The 27,502-nt window shown below is 46.6% G+C and overlaps 1 protein-coding gene and 1 long non-coding RNA gene across 22 annotated transcripts; both read left to right on the top strand.

The window, feature by feature from the left end:
* Nucleotides 1-8,017: 8,017 nt before the first annotated feature.
* LOC120242199 lies at nucleotides 8,018-12,649 on the top strand. The gene is made up of 3 exons (XR_005531034.1): nucleotides 8,018-8,089; nucleotides 9,837-9,973; nucleotides 12,217-12,649. It is a non-coding gene; the product is annotated as an uncharacterized LOC120242199 (long non-coding RNA).
* Nucleotides 12,650-12,746: 97 nt separating this feature from the next.
* On the top strand, nucleotides 12,747-25,691 carry ATXN2L (ataxin 2 like). Of its 21 annotated transcripts, none has more exons than XM_039247760.1 (24): nucleotides 12,748-13,701; nucleotides 15,232-15,268; nucleotides 15,444-15,500; nucleotides 15,581-15,652; nucleotides 15,994-16,144; nucleotides 16,551-16,675; nucleotides 17,724-17,815; nucleotides 18,235-18,435; nucleotides 19,052-19,227; nucleotides 19,408-19,521; nucleotides 20,867-21,079; nucleotides 21,170-21,241; nucleotides 21,478-21,548; nucleotides 21,717-22,012; nucleotides 22,091-22,160; nucleotides 22,597-22,743; nucleotides 22,866-22,938; nucleotides 23,031-23,218; nucleotides 23,456-23,585; nucleotides 23,679-23,800; nucleotides 23,971-24,183; nucleotides 24,371-24,560; nucleotides 24,887-24,923; nucleotides 25,192-25,691. In XM_039247760.1, the coding sequence occupies exons 1-23, from the start codon at nucleotides 13,403-13,405 to the stop codon at nucleotides 24,916-24,918; spliced, it is 3,141 nt and encodes a 1,046-aa protein (XP_039103691.1). In that variant the 5' UTR covers nucleotides 12,748-13,402; the 3' UTR covers nucleotides 24,919-24,923; nucleotides 25,192-25,691. The 21 variants fall into 21 exon arrangements, 19 of the variants coding, with proteins under 19 accessions (XP_039103697.1, XP_039103696.1, XP_039103691.1 ...); XM_039247758.1 differs by having other exon boundaries at nucleotides 25,169-25,259; XM_039247766.1 differs by lacking the exons at nucleotides 24,371-24,560; nucleotides 24,887-24,923 and adding an exon at nucleotides 24,561-24,614 and having other exon boundaries at nucleotides 12,747-13,701; nucleotides 20,885-21,079.
* Nucleotides 25,692-27,502: the final 1,811 nt, after the last annotated feature.

The following is a 27,502-nucleotide window of genomic DNA, read 5'->3' as shown; positions in this document are numbered from 1 at the left end:
CTGTTTCAGTCTGTGACTCCCTCTCTCTCTGACCCTCCCCTGCTCACGCTGTCTCTCTCTCTCTCCTAGAAATAAATAAAACGTAAAAAAAAAAAATTAAAAAAAAAAAAAAGAAGCTGAATGTTCTGACTTACCCTACCTCCTAGCAATTTGATGTCTTAGCAGTACCAAAGTTCTACTGGGGTTTTTTGAACTTAGGGTTTAAAACAATTTTTTTCATGTTTATTTATTTTTGAGGGTGAGGGGCAGAGAGAGAGGGAGACACAGAATCTGAAGCAGGCTCCAGGCTCCGAGCTGTCAGCACAGACCCCAATGTGGGTCTCAAACCCATGAACTGTGAGATCATGTCGTGTGACAAAGTCTGGGGCTTAACCAACTGAGCCCCCCACGTGCTCCTGAACTCAAGGTTTAGATGGAAAATTTTCTGAATGAGAACATCCACTCTCAGTCATTACTGTCAAACACTGAATGGCTTCAGACACTAGCTTTTGTTGCACACAAAACATTGACGCTGTTTCTTAATGAATTCAACCTAAAATTATAAGGCAACATAGCACCTATATATATAACTTATCCTGCTATAAAGTAATTTTGATAACATTGTTTGAATGACAACTAATGTCGAGCTGCTTTATACACATGATGTAAAAAGTAAAAACAAAAAGATCTCCATGCCCACGTAAATTTGTAGTAGCTCTATTTTCCAAACTCAGACTACAATTCCAGCAGCATTTTTAGGACTTCAAAACACATATAAAGGAAGTTTCCATATTTCAAAATCCATTGGTGTGATTGAGGCAATTCCACTTAACCTTCCATTGGAAGCGATCAAACTCCAGTGTGGTGACATGCTAAAAAGCAAATGGCAAGTGAAAAATCTACTAGAATTCTATAAATGTTTTTCTTTTTTTATCATTTATTTATTTTTGAGACAGAGAGAGACAGAGCATGAGCTGGGGAGGGGCAGAGAGGGAGAGATACACAGAATCTGAAGGAGGCTCCAGACTCTGAGCTGTCAGCATAGAGCCTGACATGGAGCTTGAACCCACAGACCCCGATATCATGACCTGAGCCAAAGTCGGATGCTTAACTGACTGACCCACTCAGGTGCCCCTATAAATGTTTTTCAAATGATGAATATGATTAAGTAAAATCATATACTTATGAATTGACATCTGTATTTGGCAGTACCTATCTGTGTGAAAGACTTTTTTTGTTTTTAAGTAGGCTCCACATCCAGCATGGAGCCCAATACAGGGCTTGAATTCACAGCCCTGAGATCAAGACCTGAGCCAAGATCAAGAGTCAGACATTTAACCGACTGAGCCACCAAGAGGCCTCTGTGTAGAAGACATTTTTAAACATTGTGCTACAGATCAGAATTAACAGATAAAAGCTTGTGATAGATTTTGATGAGCGAGAACGCTAACTGTGAGCATCAATTAAATAAAATGCTATAGAAACTTCTTTTCATTAGTAGATGCGTATTACAAAAATTGTACTCAATTATTATTCTACTTTTAAATTTCATCAATAAATTTTTGTCTCTCTTGTTATACAAATACCTATATAATATCTTCATTTTTGCCTACTGTCCGCACCTAAAATATTTACTTTTGGCCCTTTACAGAAAATATTGCCAACTCCTGTTCTAGAAAACACAAATAATCTATAGTGACAGAAAGTGGATCAATGGTTGCTTGGGGTAGGGAGTCATGGAGAAGGGCAGGTGGGAGAGATTACAAAGGGTCACAAGGAAACTTTTGGAGTGAGGAAAATGCTCACTATTTCTGCTGTGGTGATGGTTTCATGGGTATATGAATATGTCAAAATATGTCAAATTTTTCACTTTAAATAAGTTCAATATATTGTATTTTACTTATATCTTAATTAAGCTGGTTTTTATTTATTATTTTTATTTTATTTTTAATTTTTTAATGTTTTATTTATTTCTGAGAGAGAGCGTGAGCAGGGGAGGGTCAGAGAGAGAGGGAGATACAGAATCTGAAACAGGTTCCAGGCTCTGAGCTAGCTATCAGCACAGAGCCCAATGCAGGGCTTGAACCCACGAACCGTGAGATCGTGACCCGAGCTGAAGTTGGACGCTTAACTGACTGAGCCACCCAGGCGCCCCTAAGCTGGTTTTTAAAATGAATTCTGCGGGGCGCCTAGGTGGCTCAGTCGGTTAAGCGTCCAACTTCGGCTCAGGTCATGATCTTGCAATTTGTGGGTTTTAAGCCCTGTGTGAGACTCTGTGCCGCTCAGAGCCTGGAGCCTGCTTTGAATTCTGTGTGTTTGCCTCTCTTCCTGCTCTGCCCCTGCTTGTGTGCTCATTTTCTCTCTCTCTCTCCCTCTCTCCCTCTCTCTCTTTCTCTCTCAAAAATAAAAAAAAAACATTTAAAAACAAAAAGAATGAATTCTGTGAGTTAATGAATTACAATAACAGTGAAATTCCCAGTCTCACAAGTTTCTTATGTGAAATTCTAGGCACAGATTGAGAAAGAATGGGATCCTGGGGCATCTGGGTGGCTCAGTTGGTTAAGCGTCCAACTTTGGCTCAGGTCATGACCTCACAGTTCATGGGTTCGAGCCCCATATTGGGCTCTGTACAGACAGCTCAGAACCTGGAGCCTGCTTCAGATCTGTGTCTCCCTGTCTCTTTTCCTCCCCTGCTCGTGCTCTGTCTCTCTCTGTCTTTCTCTCTCAAAAATAAACAAACATTAAAAATTTTTACTAAAAAATAAAATAAAATAAAAGAATGGGATCCTGAAACTTGGACTAGAAATGTCTTATTGAATCATGATGAGACTGAACATCATGAATACCTGTTTTCTGAGTGCTTGCCAGTAGGATATCTTGCCTTCCAATGTCTGGGGAGATTATTGAAAACTCTATGATAAACTTACCTGGTACAGATTCCTTGGAAGAAGATATTCATCCTCCTTAAAACAGTCACAAACAGTGGGGCACCTGGGTGGCTCATTTGCTTTAGAGTCCAATTTTTGATTTTGGCTCGGGTCATGATCTCATGGTTTCATGGGTTTGAGCCCCACATCAGGCTCTGCACTGCCAGCTTGGAGCCTGCTTAGGATTCTCTCTCTCTCTCTCTCTCTCTCTCTCCCCCTCCCTCTGTGCCTCTCCACCTTGTGCTGTCTCTGTGTCTCTCAAAATAAATAACTAAACTTTTTAAAAATTAAAAAAAAACCCTATCACAACCACTTCTTGATCCCATTAGACCCATAATAAGGGCCAGATTTCAGTGAGCCCAGAGGATTTAGGTGCACACCATAACTCAGGAGGAAATAACTGATACAGCAAAAGGACAAGACATTACCAATATATATCAACAAACACCTGGAGAAGATGTATGGAAGGAGATCCTAAGAGAATTGGACCAAGTTGAGCAAAATAGAGCACTAGGTTGGGTCAACTTCTTTGGTGTGGGTGCACTCACTAAATAGTCTGGAAATGTGTTGACTCACGCAGATGGAAGTGGCTCTAACAGTCTACGTGGTAAGTTGACTGAAACTATGGCCTGCCATAATGAAGTTGAGATGCCAGAGCTCCCTTCATCGTGTGGAATAAAGAATCCAAAGGCTTAGAGAGATACGAATACTGGGGTAGACTTATCATGTACAATCAACATACTTACCTCCTAACCGCATTTCACAAGAATTCCTAGAAGACATTTCCTTCACTAAGGCATTGAGAAATACATTGGTGAGGAAAGTGCCTACATTACTGAAAATCTCTTTTGTTGCTCTGTGTTTGTGTCAGCCAGGTATTCTGTGGAGGATTCACCATGCAATGGGTTTATCACATGGGCTCCCTGATTTCAGTGAGGATAGGAACCTGGAGTAGCAGAGGCTATAGACAGTATATTTCCACTAATGATATGATGGGCACATCTGCTGTAAAGGGCCACAGGGACACACCAGTCATCACCAATCTTTGGCAGTGGTTGATTGGTCACCATGTTCCTAAGATGTAAGAGGGGAAAAAAAATCTTGCTCTGGTAGCCATAAATCCAACTTGAGTCACTACATTGGAAAGCCACAGTCTCTCTCTCTTAGTTTCTAGACCTATGTCAGCATAGACTCAGAGCACCTTCATTAAAAGGGAGATAGGTCTCCTTGAGAAAGGAACTGTGGATGTTTATTGGAGTGACTGTGTATTAGGGAAAAGAAAATACCCAGACCTTTTGAGAATTACTAGATACTGGCTCTGAATTGATACTAATTCCTTGGGAGATCCAATGGCACTATGGGCCACCCATCAAGGTGGGGGCTGAAGGTGGTCAGGTAATAGATGGATTCTTAGCTCAAGTCCAACTCACAGAGAGCTCAACTGATCCACAGTCCCAACCTATGGTCATTTCCAAGTTCCTCAGAGTATAATATTTTTTATCTTTGTGAGGTATTTTTTTCATTATATTTTTAAATCCCAGTATAGTTAACATACAGTGTTATATTAGTTTCAGGTGTACAATAGAATGATTTAACAATTTCATGCATCAGCCTGTGCTCATCTCATCACAAGTGCATTCCATAATCCACATCACCTATTTCACCCATCCCACCACCCCTCTTCCTTTTGGTAACCATCAGCTTATTCTCTATAGTTAAGAGTCTGTACTTGGTTTGTCTCTGTCTCTCTCTCTTTTCCCTTTATTCATTTGTTTTGTTTCTTAAATTCCGCATAAGAGTGAAACTATATGGTATTTGTCTTTCTTTGACGTATTTCACTTAGCATTATACTTTCTAGTTCTATCCATGTTGTTGCAAATGGCAAGATTTCTTTTTTACAGCTGAATAATATTCCTGTGTGTGTGTGTGTGTGTGCGCACGTGCGTGTGTACCACATCTTCTTTATCCATTCATCTATCAATGGACACTTGGGCTGCTTCCATTATTTGGTTATTGTAAATAATGCTGCAATAAATGTAGGGATGCATATATCTCTTTGAATTAGTGTTTTATATTTTCTGGGCAAACAGCTACTAGTATGATTACTGGATCATAGAGTAGTTCTATGTTTAACTTTTTGAGGAGGCTCCTTAGTATTTTCCACAATGGCTGCGCCAGTTTGTATTCCCATCAACAGTACAGGAGGGTTCCTTTTTCTTGACATCCTCACCAACACTTGTTTCTTGTGGTTTTGATTTTAGCCATTCTGACAGGTGTGAGGTGATAATCTCGTGGTTCTGATTTGCATTTCCCTGATGATAAGTCATGTTGAGAATCTTTTCATGTGTCTGTTGGCCATCTGGACGTCTTCTTTGGAGAAATGTCTGTTCATGTCTTCTGCCCATTTTTTAATTGGGATATTTATTCGGGGGCTGTTGAGTTCTATCAGTTTTTAATATATATTTTGGATACTAACCCTTTATTGGATATGTTATTTGCAAATATCTTCTCCCATCCAGGAGATTGACTTTTAGGAGTTTTTTGTTTGTTTGTTTTTGCTTTTTCACCATATAGTTTTGTTGATAGTTTGATTTGCTGTACAGAAGCTTTTTATTTTGATGAAATCCCAATAGCTTATTTTTGCTTTTATTTCCCTTGGCTGAAGAAACATCTCTAGAAAAATGTTGCAATGGCCAATGTCAGAGAAATTATTGCCTGTGCTCTCTTCTAGGATTTTTATGGTTTTGGGCCTCACATTTATGTTTTTAATTCATTTTCAGTTTATTTTTTGTGTGGTGAAAGTGATCCAGTTTCATTCCTTTTGCATGTTGTTGTCCAGTATTCCCAACACCATTTGTTTAAAAGCTGTCTTTTTCCCACTGGACATTCTTCCTGCTTTGTCAAAGATTAATTGATCGTATAACTGTGGGTTTATTTCTGGGTTTTCTATTCTGCTCCATTGACCTATGTGCCTATTGTGGTGCCAGTACTATACTGGTTTGATTACTGCAGCTTTGTAATATCACGCAAGGTCTGGAATTGTGATACCCCCAGTTTTGTTTCTTTTTTTTTCTTTTTCAAGATTTCTTGAGCTGTTTGGGGTCTTTTGTGGTTCCATACAAATGTTAGGAAGTCTGTTCTGGTTCTGTGAAAAATGCTGTTGGTATTTTGATAGGGAGTTCATTAAATCTGTAGATGGCTTTGGGTAATATAGACATTTTAACAATATTTATTCTTCCAATCCATGAGCATGGAATGTCTTTCCATTTGTTTGTGTCATCTTCAAATTCTCTCCTCGGTGTTTTATAGTTTTCAGAGTGCTGGTCTTTCCTTTGGTTAAGTTTATTCCTGCTATTTTTTAAAATTATTGGTGCAATTGTAAACAGGATTGTTTTCTTAAAATTTTCCTTCTGCTACTTCATTATTAGTATATAGAAATGCAACCGATTTCTGTATGTGTATTTTGTATTCTGTGACTTTACTGAATGAATTTCTCAGTTCTAGTAATTTTTTGGTGGAGTCTTTAGGATTTTCTACATATATTGTGTCATCTGCAAATAGTGAAAGTTTTACTTCAACTTGGCTGTCCTTCCTTCCTCCCTCCCTCCCTCCCTCTCTCTCTCCCTCTTCCTCTCTCTCTCTCTTTCTCTCTTTCTTTCTTTCCTGTTTGATTGCTGTGGCTAAGACTACAAAAGTACTACACTGAATAAAAGTGGTGAGAGTGGACATCATTGTCTTGTTCCTGACCTTACGAGAAAAACTCTGTTCACTGTGGCCTTTATTATGTCGAGGCTTGTTCCCTCTAGACCTACCTTGTTGAGGGTTGTATCACAAATGGACATTGTACTTTGTCCAGTGCTTTTCCTGCATTTATTGAAATGATCATATTGTTTGTATCCTTTCTCTTATTGATGTGACGTATCATGTTGATTGATTTGTGAATATTGAACCACACTTGGATCCTGGGAATAAATCCTACTTGATCATGGTCTATAATTTTCTAATGTGCTGTTGGATTTAGTTTGCTAGTATTTTTTTGAGGATTTTTGCATTCATATTTATCAGAGATATTGACCTGTTATTTTTTTTTTTTTTTTTTTTTTTTTTTTTTGTGGTGTCTTTATTTGGGTTTGGTATCAGGGTAATACTAACCTCATAGAATGAATTTGGAAGTTTTCCTTCCACTTCTATTTTTTGGAATAGTTTGTGAAACATGGGCATCAACTCTTCTTTAAATGTTTGGTAGAATTAACCTGTGAAGGCATCTAGTCCTGGACTTTTGTTTGTTGGGATTTTTTTAAATTATTGATTCAGTTTCATTCTTGGTAATTGGTCTGCTTGAATTTTCCATTTATTCCTGCTTAAGTTTTGGTAGTCTGTTTTTCCAGGAATTTATCTATTTCTTCTAGGTTGTTTGATTTGTTGGCATATAATTTTCCACAGTATTCCCTTATAATTGTATTTCTGAGAAATTGTGGTGGTGGTTATTTTTCTTCTTTCATTTGTGATTTTGTTTGTTTGAGTCCTCTCTCTCTTTCCCTTTCTCTCTGTTAAGTCTGGCTAAAGGTTTATCAATTTTGTTGATCTATTCAAAGAACAGCTCCTGGCTTCATTGATTTGTTCTATTGTGGGGGGTTTTGTTTGTTTTAATATCATTTATTTCTGCTATAATCTTTATTATTTTCTTCCTTCTTCTGGTTTGGGTTTTGTTGTTGCTCTTCTTCTTCCTCCTCCTCCTCCTCTTCCTCCAGGTGTAAGGTTGGTTGTTTATTTGATTTTTCTTGCTTCTTGAATCAGACCTGTATTGACATAAACTTGCCTCTTAGAATCACTTTTGTTACATCCAAAAGATTTTTGGTCCATTGTGTTTTCATTTTCATTTGTTTCCACGTAATTTTTCATTTGTTCTTTGATTTCTTGGTCGACCCATTCATTGTTCGGTAGCATGTTTTTTTAACCTCCACGTTTTTGTGCTCTTTCCAGATTTTTTTTCTTGTGGTTGACTTCTAGTTTCGTAGTGTTGTGGTCAGAAAATATGCATGGTATGACTTTGATCTTTTGATTTCTTAAGACTTGTTTTGTCTTAGTATGTGATCTATTCTGGAGAACGTTCCATGTCAAGATCTCTGGCAATCCTGGAACACAACCCTACCCAGCAGAAGTTGACTGGAACTGAGAAGCAGGTATCTTATTTATTTGTTTGTTTGTTTGTTTGTTCGTTCATTCATTCATTCATTTCTTTATTTAACATGTTTATTTTTGAGAGAGAGAGAGAGAGCTTGCACCCTCATGCATGAGCCCTCTTTATGAGGGGCACATAAAGAGGGGGGAAGATGATCCAAAGCAGGCTCTGTGCTATCAGCAGGAAGCCCAGCACAGGGCTCAAACTCATGAACCATGAGAGCATGACTGAGCCAAAGTCAGAGGCTTAACTGACTGAGCCACTCCGGGATCTGTAGGCACCCCTTTTAGACAAAGCGCATGCTCTCCAGTTTGTCATGACGCCTCCTTGCTTCACTCTTTTTTATTACCAGCTTACTCATGTAGGCATTTGAATTTGGTACCCTTCCTCTATTCTGACCTCTCCTTTTAGATTGAGCCTGGGGCACCAGAGGTCCAATCACTTGCTGTAGTCGGTGGAGCTAGAATTCTTCTCTGCTGGGCCATATCTTTCTGCTACCAGATGCTGCCTCTTCTTGAAAAACATTTTGGCGTTTATGAAGGAAAGTTGTCCTTGTAGGGATGTGTGTTGGGGAGATATAGTTGAATTGACTTTCATCATAAGGAACGTCTCATCTTGTTGCTGCAGCCACTCTCTGCCATGTCTTAAGTGAGGAATATGGCCTCACTGGTTTGTATGAATAGGGTCCTAGTATCATTTGAGCCTCAAACTGGGACTGCTTCTCAGATACATGTGAATAAAATGCAGTGAACACTGCTGTGGCGCCTAAGGGTATTCCTGAGAACTAAAAACTGCTCACTTAATTCATCAATGAGTTTGTGGATGTTTAGTATATATAATTAAGTGGTTTACTCTCACTCCTTTCCCTAACTTTAGGGGTGTCAGACAATATTTACTTATTTATATGTAAATTCTTTATTTTGAATATAATTTCAAACTTACAAAGAAGTTGAAGGGCTACTACAACGAACTTCAATATGAAGTTTACCCGGAATGGGGCACCTGGCTGTCTCAGTCAAAAGAACATACAACTCTTGATCTTGGGGTTGTGAGTTTGAACCCCACATTGGGTGTAGAGATTATTTAAAAAATGAAATCTTAAAATAAACAAAAAATAAAAATTAAGTTTATCCAGATTCACTAGTTAATATTTTGCCATATTTGCTTCATCATTTTATCTGTGTGAACAAAAGAAAATACATATACATACTTTGAACCATATAAGAGTAGGCTGGATATATCATATTCCTTTGTCCCATATAATACATAAGTGTATATTTACTAAGAATATACTTTTACACATCTACAGTAGTTATCACAATAAGGAAATTATCATGGATGTATTATATAGTCTGTATTACAAATTTATCAATTTTCCCCATGTCTTTTATAGCAGTTGCCTTTTTGTTTTTTGTTTTTTCTTGATCTAGGCCAAGATGTAGTTCACTTATTTTTTTTTATCATTTTAGCCTTCTTAACCTGGAACAGTTCCTCAACTTTTCTTTGTCTTTCATGCCATGGAACAGTTTTGAAGAATACAAGTCTTGTTATTTCTCCTGTATCTTTCTTTTTATGTGTGTATGCATGTATATGTATACCTATTAACAGTATAGATGTATGAATTCTTCTTTTATTCAATGGGCTATAACCTATTACTATGCTTCTATATTGTGATCTCAAATTGTGTCAGATTTTACCTCTTCAAGATGGCTCCTATCTCCCTTTAATGCCCTAATACTTTTTTTTAGTACCTATTTCCTGGCACAACAAAATATTCCAAACTCCTTTGCTTCTCCCCAAGCTGGAATCAAGAAGGAGGCTTCAAAGGGCCCTCAGACCTGGGATCTTTCCGTGGAATATGTAGAAACCAAGATCTGGGAACTAGGTATGTGTATATCAATCAATCATCTATTTTTTCCATAAATTTTGTACTGATATTTCCTGTTCCAATCCAGCTCCACTAAAGTTTTGCTCACTTCTTTCATTCCATATCTGCTTCTCCCTACTTCCGCATGAGAATCCCTGTTCTCAGCAATGTCTAATGTTTACTTTCATGTTCAATCCCCATACCCAAAACAATTTCATAATTGCCATGCCACTACCTAGCAAACCTACTAACAAGAACTTAAGGTTTGCAGTTCTTTTTTCTTTAGACACAGAATGCCTGAAAGTTACTTGAATTAGTTCTATTTTTCCTCTTTCAATGGGTTACTTTTACTCATCACTTATTTATATCTGATTTAAGCAACTCTCCATCTGTGTTGATTTAATTTGTTGAAAATGTTTACCATTAGGGGTGCCTAGCTTGCTTCCTTGTTGAGGTATGCGACTTTTGATCTTGGGGTGGTGAGTTCAAGCCCCACATTGGGCGTAGAGCTTACATTAAAAGAAAAAAGTTGGGGCACCCAGGTGGCTCAGTCAGTTAAGCGTCCAACTTCAGCTCAGGTCATGATCTCACAGTTTGTGGTTTTGAGCCCCACGTCGGGCTCTGTGCTGACAGCTAGCTCAGAGCCTGGAGCCTATCTTTGGATTCTGTGTCTCCTTCTCTCTCTGACCCTCCCCTGCTCATGCTGTCTCTATCTCTCTCTCAAAAATAAATAAAACATTTTCAAAGAGTCAAAGTTATATGAAAAAGTATACTCAAAGAAGCATCTCCCTCTCCCCAGAGCTCCATTGTTTCCTTTAAAAAAAAAAAAAGTTTATTTATTTTTAAGAGAGTGTGTGTGAATGGTGGAGGGGCAGAAAGAGAGGGAGACACAGAATCCGAAGTGGGCTTCGGTCCCTAAGATGTCAGCACAGAGCCCAACACAGGTCTTGAACTCATGAACCACCAGATAGAGACTTCAACCAACATCGGAAGCTTAACCGACTGAGCCACCCAGACACCCCTCTGTTGTTTCCTTCAACAAGAACATAAACAGCCAAGGATCCCTCATACTTTTTGTGTTTTCTTTTGCAAAAATTTGCAGATACATTTGTTTCTTTATTTTCCCTTCTTCCTTGAACAAGAGGTAGCACAGACTTTAAACTTTACTTTCTTCCTGGAAATCACTCCATATCAAATTACAGTGATATATTTTCTAAACTGCATATAACAAGACAACATTCCATGCATTTACCAAATTATTTGAGTGACTGTGTGCCAGCCACTGAGCTAGACATGAAAGATAGGGAAATAGGTAAATACAGTCCCTGCCCCTTATAACCTCAGGGTCTGTATAAGCAAAACCATCCCAGTATTCTGAGAGCCTGGAGGAGGAAGTCAGTAACAGGATGTTCAAAAGAATGGACACCCGAGCTTGAAGAATGAGAAGGTGGGTGAAGAAACAGCACAAGTAAAGGAAGAGTTGAAAAAGAGCAGGGTGTGTCATTCAAATGGGAGTTTCATGAGGCTAAAACTTAGAAGAATTTGATGCGGGCGGGAGAGACAGAGGTGCGCACAGAGAAGCTGGAGAGGTGGCAGGGCACTCAGTGGTGCCAGTAACACCAGGAAAATGCCAGATCTGTATTATTTAGGCATCCAGGAGACGTGGTCTTTAAGATACCTCTCAGATCCATTCCTTTCATAAGTAATCAGTTGACTTCCTGTATTGTGTTAGATACTGCAGGTACAGTAGGAGTTAAGATCCCAACTCTTAGGGAGCAGACACAAGCAAGAAGACAAAACTAAAGGGGGTCTTAGAATGAAGTGGGGCAATTTGCCTGGCAAGCACATTAAGGGGGAACGTAACACACTTGATGCCTGGAGTGAGATGGGGCGAAGGAATACTTCCCAAAAAGTAAGACCAGCTTTTAGCTAGGTATCATGCCTGTTTGCAGTAGAGGGTTTGGGAAGGCTTCCAATGCTAATGCCTGGAGTGAAGAGAGATTGAGATATTGAAAGTTTCACTAGAGTTAAGACCACAGACGCATCACTGCTCTACCACATTCTCCACATTGCAAAGAGTACTCCTCTAAAAATGTAAATCTGGTCTCTTCCTTTTCTGTGAAAGGCTTCCCACTACTTTGAGCATAATGTCCAAGTCTCTTTAAAATCTAGTCCCAGGTCTCATTTTAAAAAACTTCTTTAATTTTATATTCCTGCCACGTTGACGTTTTATCTCATCACATCCTATTCCCTCTGCCTAGAAATTCATCCCTCAACGCTGGATTCAGTGTAACTCCGATTTGCTCTCATATGCTTCACCTGATAGATCTCATCTAACTATCTGCGTCAACAATTAGCTTGAACTCCTTGGAAGACACGAATTGGTTAAATTACAGTTGTATCCAGTGCATCTAGCCTAATGTCCTAATGCCCAACTAATTTTGAAAGGATGAAGGCTGGCTTCATCGCAGAGCTAAGTATCAAGAATTTTGAATTAGACCCTAAATACTTTGACCTTCAGTTCTCTCCGTTACTACACTCTACCGGTTCATTCTAGCGCACGGAGAAACCATTTAGGACTTAAATCAATGAAGTTTAAAATAAGTTAGGGCTTGGCATAGATTTATCTGCAATATGCTGAGTGTCTATCAGTCTTTTATTTACAGCAGACAAGGTCAAGAGTACCTCCTCAAGAAACCCACCACCACCCGCCTTAATAGAAGCGCGGTCGCTTGTCTATACCCGGGATTTCTTTGCACTTAGACTCCGCCCACGAGGACCCAAATGGCGGAAGAACTGCACGCTACGTCTTGACATCTCACACAACTGCGGAGGCATCCCGACGCTACACCACCGGCGTGGGCGGGGCAGCCGGCTCTTCCTTCCTCTCGGCTACTTCGGCTCCTCCTCCAGCGCTTCACACGCTCATTGTGAAGCGACAGCGGCCACCAACCCCTAGAGCTGTTTGAGAGCTAGGGACTCTAAATCTTTGGCGCGCGTGAGCACCCGCGCTGCTCCTTCCCCACTCCAAAGGCTAGGGGTGCGAGATTCGCCTCTTGTTATTCTCCCCTCTCCCGCGCGGAGCCAACCGCCCCGGTGCGCGCGGACCTTTCGTGCCGCCGTTCTCTCCTGCCCGCCCCTCCCCCTTCGGGAGCTCCCGCCCGCGCGCTCCTCCTCTTTCCCCGGCGACGCGCACGCGCGCCAGGCCGGCTCGCGCCCTCTCGCTTTCCTCCGGCCCGCGGGACCCCCTCCCCTTCCGCCTCGCGGCGCTTCCTCGCGCCGCGGTCTTCTCTATCCACCCCCGACACCGCGGGGCTCCCCCCGCCCGCCAACGGCGGGTCGCCAGCTTCCCAATCCCCTTCGCTTCCCGCGCTCTCCGGCGGGGGCCTAGCCCCAGCCTCCTCTCTCCCTCCCTTCCCCCTAATTCCCCTTCCGGACGCTGCCATCATGTTGAAGCCTCAGCCGCCACAACAGACCTCCCAGCCCCAGCAGCCGCCCCCCACGCAACAGGCCGTGGCCCGCCGGCCTCCCGGGGGCACCAGCCCTCCCAACGGCGGCCTCCCGGGGCCCCTGGCCTCCACCTCGGCTCCCCCAGGGCCTCCCGCGGCCGCTTCTCCCTGCCTGGGGCCTGCAGCCGCCGCCGGGTGCGGGCTCCGCCGGGGAGCCGAGGGCATTTTGGCGCCGCAGCCGCCGCCGCAGCAGCAGCATCAGGAGAGGCCAGGGGCAGCGGCTATCGGCAGCGCCAGGTGAGGAGGGGTGGGTTTCTGGGTGCTGGAGCCTAAGCTGCGGGGCGGCGGCGGCTCGGCTCGGCTCCGGCCCAGCGGCCGGGACCCGAGGACACCGTGCGAGGCGGGTACCTAGCGTGGCCACCTTTGACGGGCGCCGGGGAGGGTGAGGAACTCCCGTGAGGCTGGGGGTGGGCCCCCGCAGGTCCTAACAGGTCAGAGGGAAGGGGTCCCCGGGCGGCCATCGGGACATTTAGGGGCCGTGCTCGGCTCTCAGAGCGTAGTCAGGGCTCGAGACTCAGGCCTTAAGGGCAGACGGGGTGCATCCCGACAGCGCCGTCAGAATGAGGAGTTGGGGGGGCGAAGAGGTGATCGGGGTCCCCGGCTCCATTACCACGAAGGGTCTCGCGGTCCCCGGCTTCAGCCAATGGGGAGTCAGCTGCGGGAAGGGGTCCCCGGCCGTAGCCAATGGAGGGGGGCGCGCGGCCCACAGTTTGGCCAATGGGGAGGGAGGGACTTGGGAGCGGGTTGCTACCTCCCCCTTCCCGGTCTGACCAGTAGGAGGGGAGCGGGGTGGGCGGGGGAACGGAAGGAGGGATAACCGGGAGGACTGCGGGCTGGGAACCTCCAGCGCGCGCGCGCTCTTCTCGTACGTGCGCGCGGATGCTCTGTCTTATGACCCGGGCATTCGTGAGCCGCGGGTAACCTATAGGGCAGGGTTTGGAAGTGTGCGTGGCGGGGTTTGCCTGCCGTTCGTGGATGAGTGGTGTGCACCCCACTCGGTTTCGTGTGTGTGGGGTGGGGGGTTAATGGACTTGAGAGTGGCGGTACACGCAGGCGCAGTGGGTTCTGGCCGCGGAGGGGGGGCATTTTAGAGGCCCGTGGGCTTTACTACGCAGGCGCAGGCCGGGCGAGGCCTCCCGGTGGATGGCTTTTGCGGCTGCGCTGTTCCCCCAGCCCTGCCAACGGCCCCCTCATCGCCCTCCTCAACCGCCGGTTACATCAGCCAGCGAACAGCAGGGTTACTGGGCGATCGGTGACCCCTCCCAGAGTGGGTAATGTTGAATGAGTAAAAGAGGTCGAGAGGAGGGTGGATCCTAAAAGGAATACCTTCCTCCCAGAGTTTGGGGCGTAAGACTGATGAAAATGATTGTCTTTTCTGTTTTGAGAGGTAACATGCCTGAGCTGGGTAGTTCAGAATCCTGAATATGCATTCCCCGAGCTTTCACCTTTATGTTTGGGGTGGGTTGTTGGTTGCGACTACTGTAGCATTGCTTTTTTTGGAGGTGAGAAGGTTGTGTTGAATCGACAACCATTGTTGTTGATTGAGATCTGTTTTAGTGGCATTTGGAGGAAATGTGTTTAACTGGCTTTACTGTCTATGCGTTTCTTCCTCTGTAAGGTGAGAGTTTGAAAATCTTGTTAATTGGTTTGTAGTCTAAGTCGGCATCTTCACAGGGTATGTGATTCTAGGATACCAAGTTCTTTGAAATAAATTGTGTAAGAGGGGTTGAAATGTTTAAGTAACTAGTTTTTTGTTTCGTCTTATAGGGGACAAAGCACAGGAAAGGGCCCCCCACAGTCACCGGTGAGTGCCGTCTCCTACACACACACACTCAAAGTACAGAGGTGCATGCGCTTATATAGGACAGAGTAGATGCACAAATAGTTGGGCTCAGAAGAGCAGAGAGCCACCAGAGTGTGGGTATTCAGAAGGAAGGGGAGGTGTCAAGTATCTATTTCTTCTTCTGTGTTACTGACAGGTGTTCGAGGGTGTTTACGGCAATTCCAGAATGCTGCATTTTCTTACAGCTGTTGTGGTAAGTGGGCACTTAACCCCTAGGTTGTTTGAGGGATGTAATATACCAGTTTACTGGAGACACTTCTTCCTCTGTTCCAGGGCTCCACTTGTGATGTAAAGGTGAAGAATGGTACCACCTATGAAGGTATCTTCAAGACTCTGAGCTCAAAGGTTAGTGTACTCAAATTAGCTTCTTTTTGGAGTTGCATGTAAGGAGAAGGAAAAAGATTCATTGAAGACGTGAGTTGAGTGGTGTTGGACAACATTGTGGTGTTACTCCTTTCTGTAGGCCTGTACCAGTGTAGTGCTGAAAGCACTAAAAAATGTGGGTTGGAAGTTTGAGGGCTGGGTACTTTAATGTTAAAATACTTAGCCTTGTGGCTGATGTTCAGAAGACTGTGTGACTGTGGTGTTGGAAAAAGGTTAGAAAGGGTAAAAGAAAAATAGTCCTATTGTGACCATCACATTTCTTGATATTAACCCTTTACTGTTGGGAACTGGGATTTTTATAGTTTGAACTTGCAGTGGACGCTGTACACCGGAAAGCACCTGAGCCAGCAGGTGGCCCTTGTCGGGAAGATATTGTGGACACCATGGTGTTTAAGCCAAGTGATGTCATGCTTGTCCATTTCCGAAATGTTGACTTCAATTATGCTACTAAAGGTATCGTGTCGCGTTGTTATGCCAGACTCAGTTTTTGAGTAGAGGGCATAGAGCAGTTATGTAAGGACTTGTTCTCTTTCTTCTTGTTGTAAACAAACATCTTCTTTTCTGAGGAGGATGGTTAGATTTTTTCTTGTGAATGTATCTTGATGCCTAAGATACGGAGGGATGAATTCCAGCCTGTGTTGCGGTTCTTCACGTTTTCCTTGCTTTGCTTTTAATTCCTTGCTTCTCATGAACGATTAAGAGGAGGCTTGTAACGCTGCACCCACCCTCACCCTCCCCTCACCCAGCCCTGACACACAAACTGTTCTCTGCTCCTGAATTACTCATTGGGAGGTGAGGGGTGTTAGAAGAAGGCTGTGAAATATCTCTTGACTCCTAATCCTCAACTCTGCTCCCACAGACAAGTTCACGGATTCAGCCATTGCCATGAACTCAAAAGTGAATGGGGAGCACAAAGAGAAGGTGCTTCAGCGCTGGGAAGGGGGTGACAGCAACAGTGATGACTATGACCTCGAATCTGACATGGTACAGTCCCCTTCCCTGAGAACCTGAGAGCTGGGTGGCCACTTCTATTGCCTGAGTGTGGTTTGTTGACTGTGATGTCATTCTTGGAACCAAGAGTTGCTTCTGGGGAGGGGGAGAAAAGTCTTTTATTGTTGCCTGTTGATGGCAGTCAGATTCCAAATGGAAAGATAAAAAAAATAAGAGAACAAATACCTGTTCTCCCACCATCTGCAATTGACAACTATTAACATTTGCTTGGAGTTTTTTTTCTTCAAGTTAATAAAGTATAGACAAGAATTGAGGACCATGTGGATCCGTGTCCCTTCCAAAAACAAGTACTGCTTTGAAGCATTTAAAATTTCTCACAAGTTAAGTCATTATGGTTCTATATTTAATTCACACAAGAATATTTTTCCCCTTTTGTTGTTTTTGATTTTTTTTCATGTTGGTATATAGATCTACTCAGTGCTATTAATGATTTTTGTCTTACTCTTTATATATGTATATATACACAACAAAATGTATTTTCTTTTTCTTTTACTGGTTGGTGTTTTGTTTCATTATTTTGGCATTAAAAATAGTGCCTTACAGGGGCACTTGGGTAGCTCAGTCAGTTAAGCGTCTGACTTCAGCTCATGATCTCACGGTTTGTGGGTTTGAGCCCCTAATAGGCCTCTGTGCTGACAGCTCAGAGCGTGGAGCCTACTTCAGATTCTGTGTCTCCCTCCCTCTCTGCCCCTCCCTTGCTTGGGCTCTGTCTCTCAAAAATAAACATTAAAAAAAAAAAAAACTTAGGGCCTTACCAAACTTTAGAACATGTGTCCCAATGTACATATGCCAGATTTTTCTGGGACATTAACCTGGAAATGAATTTGTTAGGTCTTCAGACTTTGGTTTTATTAGTTGTTAGTAGTCTGTACTACAATTGCTAGTACTAGTTGATATTCCTGCCAGCCTTGTTTCTGTTTTCCACTCTTAGTTTGGTCAGATTTTTGTTTTTTCAGCCTGGTGGAGGAGAATGTTGCTTTCCTTGTTGAGTTTTAAAACATTCTCCTTCTTCCCTCCTTAGTCCAATGGCTGGGACCCCAATGAAATGTTCAAGTTCAACGAGGAGAACTATGGTGTGAAGACCACCTATGATAGCAGTCTTTCTTCTTACACGTGAGTGTTTTGGTACTTCCTTGATGTAGTCTGAGGCACGAGGCCGTAGCATTTGTTCATGCTCTTCCAGGTGTCTCGGGTGCCCTCTCCCCACTTCTAATCTGTCTTATGTAGCGTCCCCTCAAAATACCAGGCCATCTCATTGGTGGGCTTAGCTGCTTTCTTGTCCGTTTACCCATGCTTTTCTTCTAGAACTTAAAACATAATTACATATGCATGTAAATACTCCTCAGATTCAGAGATAGGCCTTGTTGCTCTGCCTGGGACCTAGTAGATGCCCATTAAATATATGCTGAGTTATTGAAGGGGTTAAACATCCACACACCTGAACTGGTGATAGGACTCATAGAAATATTTTCCTTTTTTTTTCTCTTGTCCCCTGGCACTGGGGTGCTGGTGGTCTCTGGTGGTCCTCTCAGGGTGCCCTTGGAGAAGGACAACTCCGAAGAGTTTCGTCAGCGGGAGCTGCGTGCGGCCCAGTTGGCTCGAGAGATTGAATCCAGCCCCCAGTACCGCCTGCGGATTGCAATGGAGAACGATGATGGGCGCACTGAGGAGGAGAAGCACAGTGCAGTCCAGCGGCAGGGTTCGGGGCGGGAGAGCCCCAGCTTGGCATCTAGGTGATTGCTGGGGGTGGCCTGGTCTGTTTGGGGCTCTGTACAGGCCAGGGCTGGGGCCAGGAGCTTTGAACACTCCTGTCTAAGCTTCACAGCTATGTAAGATAGAGCTTAGTGCGTAGTTTTTCCCAGTTTTCAGCTTTAAGAATGAGGCCTAGAATGGATAAGTAATCTGTTCAAGGTACCGAAGCTTAAAGCCTATGGGTTTGGGGAGAAAAAAATGATACTTTTTTTTTGCTCTGCATGTTAATCCATTTGTATGTCTTATCCTTCTCTTTATGCAAATAAATCAAAGCCTACATGATGTTCAGTAATCTATAAAAGCTCCACCTTGACCTACAACCATGATACTACTTTTCTTATAGGTCAGGAGTGGTAGAATGTGGAGCTTCGGCCAGGTTGGTCAGGTCAGGGATTGGCACATCATAAGGTCACAAGCCTTATAGCCACAGAAGATATAACCAGAACAGATCTTCATTTGGGGTAGTGCAAAAAGCTGGAACCAGAAAGGATGTGTGTGTGTATACATGCACATGTGTGTTTTGGGAGGGAAGACTTCATTTTTCCAAAATGTGTGGGCTTTGTCACTGATCGACCTTACTTGAACTCTCTTCCCTAGGGAGGGAAAGTATATCCCTCTACCCCAGCGAGTTCGGGAAGGTCCCCGGGGAGGAGTTCGATGCAGTAGTTCCCGGGGTGGCCGCCCTGGCCTTAGCTCTTTGCCACCTCGTGGTCCTCACCATCTTGACAATAGCAGTCCCAGCCCAGGTTCTGAGACGCGTGGTATCAATGGAGGTAAGTTAAACAGGCTTTTGCAAGGGGAGGGGTGGGGAGAAGGTAGTAGGGAAGAGGATAGTAAGGAGGTGGGAAGGAGAATTGGTAGGTGGGTTGGAAGGATGATGCGTTGGTGATAATGTAATAGCAGATACTCTGCCTCTTTTCTCCATCTTTAAAAAAAAAAAAAAAAAAAAACAGGCCCTTCCCGCATGTCCCCTAAGGCACAGCGGCCTCTGAGAGGTGGTGCCAAGACTCTGTCTTCACCCAGCAGTAGGCCCTCTGGAGAAGCTTCTGTTCCACCACCTCCTGCAGGTACAATTATAGCAGTGTTCTGTGAAGAAGTAGAAGTTTGGGGGAGGGGTGTCAATGGCAGTTGTTGGAATGCTGGAATGGGAGACCTTTCCCAGATACGAGATGTTTGGGGAGGGGGGGGGGTTGGGTTTACAGTTTTTAGAAGAGACTTCATTTCTCTCGTGTAGAAATGCTAGTGTAGCAGTCCGTGGTTTGTGTGTGGTTGTCAGAGGTCTTTTTTTTAAATGTTGTCAAGGTGCCTGATTGGCCCAGTCAGAGAAGCATGTGACTCTTGATCTCTGGGTTGTGAGTTCAAGCCCTGCATTGGACACAGAGCTTACTTTAAAAAACAACAACAGGGGCGTCTGGGTGGCTTAGTCGGTTAAGCATCCGACTTTCGCTTAGGTCATGATCTCGCGGTTCTTGGGTTCGAGCCCCGCGTCAGGCTCTGTGCTGACTGTCAGCTGAGAGCCTGGAGCCTATTTCAGAGTCTGTATCTCCCTCTCTCTCTGACCCTCCCCTGCTCACGCTCGCTCTCTCTCTCCTAGAAATAAATAAAAATTAAAAAAAAAAAATTAAGGGGCGCCTGGGTGGCTTAGTCGGTTAAGCGTCCGACTTTCGCTTGGGTCATGATCTCACGGTTCGTGGGTTCGAGCCCCGCGTCGGGCTCTGTGCTGACTGCCAGCTCAGAGCCTGGAGCCTGTTTCAGTCTGTGACTCCCTCTCTCTCTGACCCTCCCCTGCTCGCGCCATCTCTCTCTCTCTCTCTCCTAGAAATAAAAAAAAAAAAAAAAAAAAAAAAAATTAAAAACAACAAACTTTTAAGTTACATTTTATTTTTTTATTTTTTAAAAATGTTTAGTTTTTTTTGAGAGGGAGCATGCACAGGAGGGGCAGAGAGAGAGAGAGAGACAGAGAGAATCCCAAGCAGGCTCTCAGCTGTCAGCATGGAGCTTGATTCAGGGGCCCAGTCTCACAAATCGTGAGATCGTGACCTGAGCCAAAATCAAGAGTCTGGATGCTTACCAACTGAGCCATCTAGCTGTCCCAGTTGTCAGCATTTTAAGACAGGAGAAATAGAAAATTTCCTACTTCTTTGAAAATATAGAAAGTTCTGCGAACTGAATCTGTCTTGCAGCATAACCTTAGTTAGCTGGAACTGAGTCATGACTGCACCTGTATAACATTCCTAATTTTTATGGTGCCCAGGAGTCTATTTTACCTGATAAGTTTACCTGTCTTGCTCTGCTAGGAATTTAGGTTTGTGACCTTAACATGTTAAAAAAAAAAAAAGCTAAACCTGACTCTGTGTTTCTAGTCGGTTTCCTATGCCCATTGTGCACTGACCAGCAGTAACCATCGTACAGCTTTCCCTTTTCTTCCAGTGGGCCGGATGTATCCCCCGCGCTCTCCCAAGTCGGCTGCCCCTGCCCCAATCTCGGCTTCCTGTCCTGAGCCCCCCATTGGCTCAGCAGTACCGACCTCTTCAGCTTCCATCCCTGTGACATCATCAGTTGTGGATCCTGGAGTAGGCTCCATTTCCCCAGCTTCTCCAAAGATCTCATTGGCCCCCACAGATGGTAAGAGCCAGATGGTTGAGGGCTAATGGATAGTGTGGAGTGTGGTTCTGGACACAAGGGACCTTCAGGCATGTGTCTCTCCTTGCTCAGTAAAAGAACTTCCAGCCAAGGAACCTGGAAGAACTCTGGAGTCCCAGGAGCTGTCCCGGATAGCTGGGAAAGGTGAGGTTATTTTCCTGAGGTCTAAATGTCCTTTTGATTGGGAGAGCACCTCAGTTAGTACCAGGAGTGCTATTAGGGTTTGGGAAACAGCATCTTGTCAGCGTGTGATCCTAATACGTTCTATAGAACTCTAGAGCTTTATTTTTCTTGTTTTCTTTGTCCTTTGGGCTACCAGCATTGTAGCCACCTTTGAGAAAAAAAAGGCATGTTTTTTCCTTTTCAACTGTTTTTCATAGTCCCTGGCCTTCAGAATGAACAGAAACGCTTTCAACTGGAAGAACTGAGAAAGTTTGGGGCCCAATTTAAGGTGAGAGGAGTATGGGGGTGAGCCAGGGTATAAAGATGGAGAGGGGTGAGGGGGCTTATAGAAAAGGCTCAGGACTAGGTGGAATAGCAGAGGTGTGGAAAGAAGGAAGCCAAGCCTGGGGTCTGGCTCAGCTGTCTGGGAGCTGTATGTGTGTTTTTCTCCTTCCAGCTGCAGTCCAGTAGCTCCCCTGAGACCAGCCTGGATGCTTTTCCTCCCCGAATCTTAAAGGAGGAGGCCAAAGGGAAAGACAAGGAGGTCGATGGTCTGTTGACTTCAGAGCCAGTGGGGTCCCCAGTCTCTTCCAAGACGGAGTCCGTGTCTGATAAGGAGGACAGAGCACCCCTGCCGCCTGCAGGAGGCGCCGAGGGGCCAGAACAGCCCCCGCCGCCTTGCCCAAGCCAGACTGGCAGCCCCCCGGTGGGCCTCATCAAGGGAGACGACAAGGATGAGGGCCCTGTTGCTGAGTGAGTGGAGTGGGGAGCTGGGTGGGTCTCGGGGAGATGAACGAACTGTGAGGATCGACTGACTTTCTCTTTTCACAGACAAGTGAAGAAGTCCACGCTGAACCCCAATGCCAAGGAATTTAATCCCACAAAGCCTCTGCTGTCTGTGGTGAGATGGGACGGGCACAGTTGGACTGGTTTCTCTGGGGGAGGCTTGGGAGTGGGGAGGTAGAGCACGGGGAGAGGGGCTGTGAAAGTTGGGCTGCTCTGGGGCTAAAAGTGTCCCGTTGGGGCCCAGGGGGTCATAACGTGTGTGGTTAGGTGTTACATGTTTAGTGTTTAGCTCAGGGGTCACGTGTGTTGGGCTAGTTCTGAACATGAGTTTCATTCAGGCTTCTGATTTGGCTCAAATGACAAGCCATTTAACTTTTCTGCTTTGGTTTCCTCATCTGTAAATTGAGGATACTTGTCTCCCGGGGTTCGACGTGAGGTTTAAGCAAGATGAAGGGTAGAATGTATCTGGCGTGCAGCGCTGTTGCGGTTACAGGCACAGGAGAGGCATACAGAGATCAAAATTACACCTTGTCCTCTGTCTCTTAATGCAGAATAAATCCACCAGTACCCCAACTTCTCCGGGGCCTCGGACTCATTCAACTCCTTCCATCCCGGTGCTCACAGCAGGCCAGAGTGGGCTCTACAGCCCCCAGTACATTTCCTACATACCTCAGATCCACATGGGACCAGCTGTTCAGGTGAGAAGAGAGGCCCGGTGAGTCTAGGCTAAGAGGCTTGGTTGACCTGGTGAGGACCCGGTCGGGTCTGTTCTGGGCATTTGTGAGCAAGCTGTTAGCCTCATCTGTATTCTTGTCCTTAGGCGCCTCAGATGTATCCATATCCTGTATCCAATTCCGTGCCTGGACAGCAGGGCAAGTACCGGGGGGCAAAAGGTGAGCAGAGTGAAGCAGGGCTGCTCGGTGGGGCTGCCCAGTTGCCTCTTGGCAGATGGAGCTTAAGCTTGGCCCTCTCTCCCCTTCCCCAGGTTCCCTGCCCCCCCAGCGCTCCGACCAACACCAGCCAGCCTCAGCCCCTCCGATGATGCAGGCCGCCGCCGCCGCCGGCCCACCTCTGGTGGCTGCCACGCCATACTCTTCCTACATCCCCTACACCCCGCAGCAGTTTCCGGGCCAGCCTGCCATGATGCAGCCCATGGCCCACTACCCCTCGCAGGTAACAGGCACGGGAGGGAGATGGGAGTACAGAGCTGAGGGTCACTCAGGTCTCAGTCCTGGTTCTCGTAGGACCTGTGTGAAGCACTGGTACTCTCTAAAGTGCAGATAAAGTAGTGTCTCCCTGCTTGTGTCCTTGTGAACGTCAAACGAGGTGGTTGTGACAAAGCAGAGTCGTGCTGTGTGCAGGTCATTGGGCAGAAGCATGTGCCCACCACTCCTCTCTCTGTCCTTCCAGCCGGTGTTTGCCCCCATGCTTCAGAGCAACCCACGCATGCTGACGTCGGGGAGCCATCCCCAGGCCATTGTGTCGTCGTCCACCCCTCAGTACCCTTCTGCAGAGCAGCCCACCCCCCAGGCCCTCTATGGTAAGTTCTGTGCCCCTACCCTCAGACTGTGCTCCTTAGCCCCTCCGGTGTGCTTGGCACTGATTGTTCCCCTCCCCCCCTTTCCTGCTGTAGCCACCGTTCACCAGTCCTATCCACACCATGCTACGCAGCTCCATGCCCACCAGCCGCAGCCGGCCACCACGCCTACTGGGAGCCAGCCGCAGTCCCAGCATGCGGCCCCCAGTCCCGTCCAGGTGCCTGCCATGGGAGATCCAAGCAGTTGGGGCAGGAATGGGTGGCTGGAGGAGGGGGCATGAAGCCAGGGCTCATTCCTGGCGGGCAGGATCAGGAATCAATGGGTGGTAGGCCTGGTACCTGAGGAGTGGGGTGGCACTCACCCTTCCCCTTCCCCTTCCCCTAACAGCACCAGGCGGGGCAGGCCCCACACCTGGGCAGTGGACAGCCACAGCAGAACCTGTACCACCCAGGGGCCCTGACAGGCACACCACCTTCTCTGCCACCGGGACCTTCTGCCCAGTCCCCTCAGAGCAGCTTCCCCCAGCCAGCCGCTGTGTATGCCATCCATGCCCACCAGCAGCTGCCCCACGGCTTCACCAACATGGCCCATGTTACCCAGGTAAGAGCGCGAGGGACTTGCTTCTTAAGGGTCTGTTTTGCCATCGGGACCCAAGACCTGGGGCTGTCCTGTTCCCGGCTCCTTGCTGCTGCCCCCCTTCCTCAGTGCTCTGAACACCAGGACTCTTGTAGCCTGGGTCTGGCTTCTGGAGTGCTCCCAGCTGGGATTTTGTTGTTTTTCTCTGCAGGCCCATGTCCAAACTGGAATCACAGCAGCCCCGCCCCCTCACCCTGGGGCTCCCCACCCGCCCCAGGTGATGCTGCTGCACCCACCCCAGAGCCATGGGGGCCCCCCCCAAGGCGCGGTGCCCCAGAGTGGGGTGCCTGCACTCTCAGCTTCCACACCCTCACCCTACCCCTACATCGGACACCCCCAAGGTGAGCAGCCTGGCCAGGCGCCTGGATTTCCAGGAGGAGCCGATGACAGGATTCGTGAGTTCTCGTTAGCTGGGGGAATTTGGCATGGAAGAGCCGATGGGCTGCAGGTGGGGCAGGATGCACGGGTTCTGGGAGGGGAGTGAGGGGTCTTGGAGGCAGGGCTGTCCCACAGGGCGCCCGCCGACCTGCACCTGTCTGTGAAGTATGTAGGGTGGGCAGAAGCCACAGTCGCCGCCGCCAGGGGCTTGCTCCTGGCTCTGTCCTTTGCTTCCCTCCGTCCTCGCTCAGTTGTGATCCAGCAGCCCCCCTCCCCACTGCCTCCCCAGCTCTCAGTGACCCCGACTGTCTCCTGACTTAGCCGAGGTAAGGTCAGCGCAGCAGACAGGGCCAGGCTGGGGTGTGGGGGGCTGAGCTGGGCACACGAGTGAGGGCTCTGGCTCACTGGGAAACAGCGATTGATCTGTGCTTCTGACAGCCCCATGAGACACCTTGAGGAGGCCGCTCCTACCCACACACTCCCCCCACACCCCACACTGGACGGCATTGGATGAAGGGACAGCTGCTTGGGTTCTAATGCTCCTGCTCTCTTCTCTTTCCCCTCCAACCAGTTCAATCTCATCCCTCCCAGCAGCTCCCCTTCCACCCCCCGGGGAACTGAAGATTGTCCTGGCCGCGACCTGAGACCTCCATGAGCGGAGGGAAGAGTGATCTATGTCTCTTCCCCCAGCAGCTCGGACCAGTCCCAGCCCCCCAAGCCCCCTTTCCCCCGGGGGAGCTGGGGAATTCCTGCCAAGCACCTTGAAGGGGGGGGCTCGAAGTGGGCAGGGCCAGGGTCCAGCGGGGGTGGGGGGGTTCCTGCTCTGCCCCTGCCCATCCCCACCCCATCTTGCCCTCCCATCCTCTCATCTATCCCCCGCTGGAGACGGAAGATCTTTTATTTTCTATTATTTATAACCTCAGACTTGGGCCCCCCCCGTTTCTTTCTTCCCCATTAACTTGAGTGACCGGCGTGAGAGACAGACAGACAGACAGATGCCCTACATGGATGGTTGGACAAGGACTTTTACTTTTTATTACATAAAAATATTAAAAAAAATTAAAAAAAAAAAATAAAATTTTAAACTAACTTAACCTGCCTTTGGTTTCCTCTGGAAAAGAGTAAGCTGGCAGCTGTCAAGTCTTAGGTGGCACGGTGGCTCCTAGCAGTGGGTGGGGACAGTGTAGCGGTACAGTCTGAGGATACTGGTCCTGCCTCTCAAAGCCAACAACACCCAGCCCCCCAGGGACTGTTCTCTTACCTTGATGTTGGCCTTGTTTAGGTTTCAATTTTTTATGTATTTTTAAGTTCACGTTTTTTTTAAATGTTAGAACGTGGGCGGGGGGGGGGGCGGTGTATGAAGAGAATCCCAAGCAGGCTCCACACCATCAGCACATGGCTCGATCTCTTGAACCATGAGATCATGATCTGAGCTGAAATCAAAAGTCTAACGCTTGACTGACTGAGCCACTAAGGTACCAGTTTTCTTGAAGTGAAAATCTTGTCCCCCTTACAGCATTAGGGAGATGGCGCTGGCACTCACAGTAGCAGGGTGTTTCAGGTGGGTCCAAAGCCAGAGAAGGTAGGCTGAGGAGCAGGGCAGGAAAAAATGGTCCCATACCAGGCTGGAGATCCAGGGTGTGAGAGTCTGAAATCTGGTAGTTGGTGGGCATGGTGTGGGTATACAGAAGTAAGTAGAAAACAAATGTGCAGGGCTTGGGGTCCCCAGTGGAAGAGCTCTCAAGGGATGGCGGTTGGGGACACTAATGGAAAAAGCAGCAGCAGCAAGCCAGACTGGCTCAGTGTCAGAGGTCCAGGTGGAGACGGGCCTCCGAAGCACCGAGATGGAATTGCTTCGGTTACTGGAATCCCGTGAAACCTTTCAGCCTTGCCTCAGACTGAGGAAAGACAACTGTACCTATCTTTGGAGAGTACTATTTTGTGAAGTGGGTTTTTGGGGTTTTTTGGTTGGTTTTTGAGACCAAAAGGGAGACAGAATCTGAAGCAGGCTCCAGGCTCTTAGCTGTCTGCACAGAGCCCGAGACAGAGCTTGAACTCGTGAACCACAAGATCATGACCTGAGTGGAAGTCAGACGTTTAACCAACTCAGCCACCCAGGTGCCCCTTGTTTTTTTCTTGAGCCCACTTCTGTGCCGTGAAGTCACAGATTGGATTGTGACTTTTTAAACAGCCCTCAGGTTGGCCTGAGAGCCTGCGCTGTGGGTGGCTGGTCAGTGCTGACCGTGCTCGCCTGTCAGGAAGCCAGGTTGAAAGGGGTGCCTGGTAATCCCTGTCGAAAGTTGACCTTTTTTGTTTGGGGTCAGCATCCTGGTCAGTCATTTCAAGTTTTCAAGCATTTTACTCCCTGCGTGTCTGATAACCCGTTCTCCCCTTCATGTTAAATCTCAGTACATGCTCAAAACATGAAGGTTTGAAAGTTATAAAATGAAACCTTCCACTGAAGGGTCTCCTGTGTTTGGAATTGGCCTTATGTAGTGGAGATAATCCAAGCACACAGATTTATCAGGGACCTCTTTCTGGTGCTGGGTGTTGGTCCTGGAGGGGGGATGCAGCGCCCAGCACCTCAGAGCTTAGACGAGGGGAGGCAGACACTAACGGCCAGCAGCCCCTCCCAGGGCACGGGAGGGCTGGCACCCGGAACCCGGGCTGCTCCCGCAGGCCGGCCGGCAGCGTCCTGCCATGGCGCTTTGCTGGGCGGTCCTACCCAAGTGGCTAGACTGGTTTTCCTCCCCTCCTTACTTCCCGGCAGTTCTGACCCGAGCTTTTCCAAAACCGTACCGCAGACGTGAACCTCAGGGCGGCTCACAAGCTCGTGTGTCCCGGGCTCTGGGTTTCTACTCCTCCATCCTCTCCAACGCAGACCAAGGACACGAGACACACAACC

This window comes from Hyaena hyaena, unplaced genomic scaffold (assembly GCF_003009895.1).
Source record: "Hyaena hyaena isolate Hyena2069 unplaced genomic scaffold, ASM300989v1 scaffold_306, whole genome shotgun sequence".
NCBI classification, from domain to species: domain Eukaryota; kingdom Metazoa; phylum Chordata; class Mammalia; order Carnivora; family Hyaenidae; genus Hyaena; species Hyaena hyaena.
This window is presented reverse-complemented; position numbering and strand designations above follow the sequence as displayed.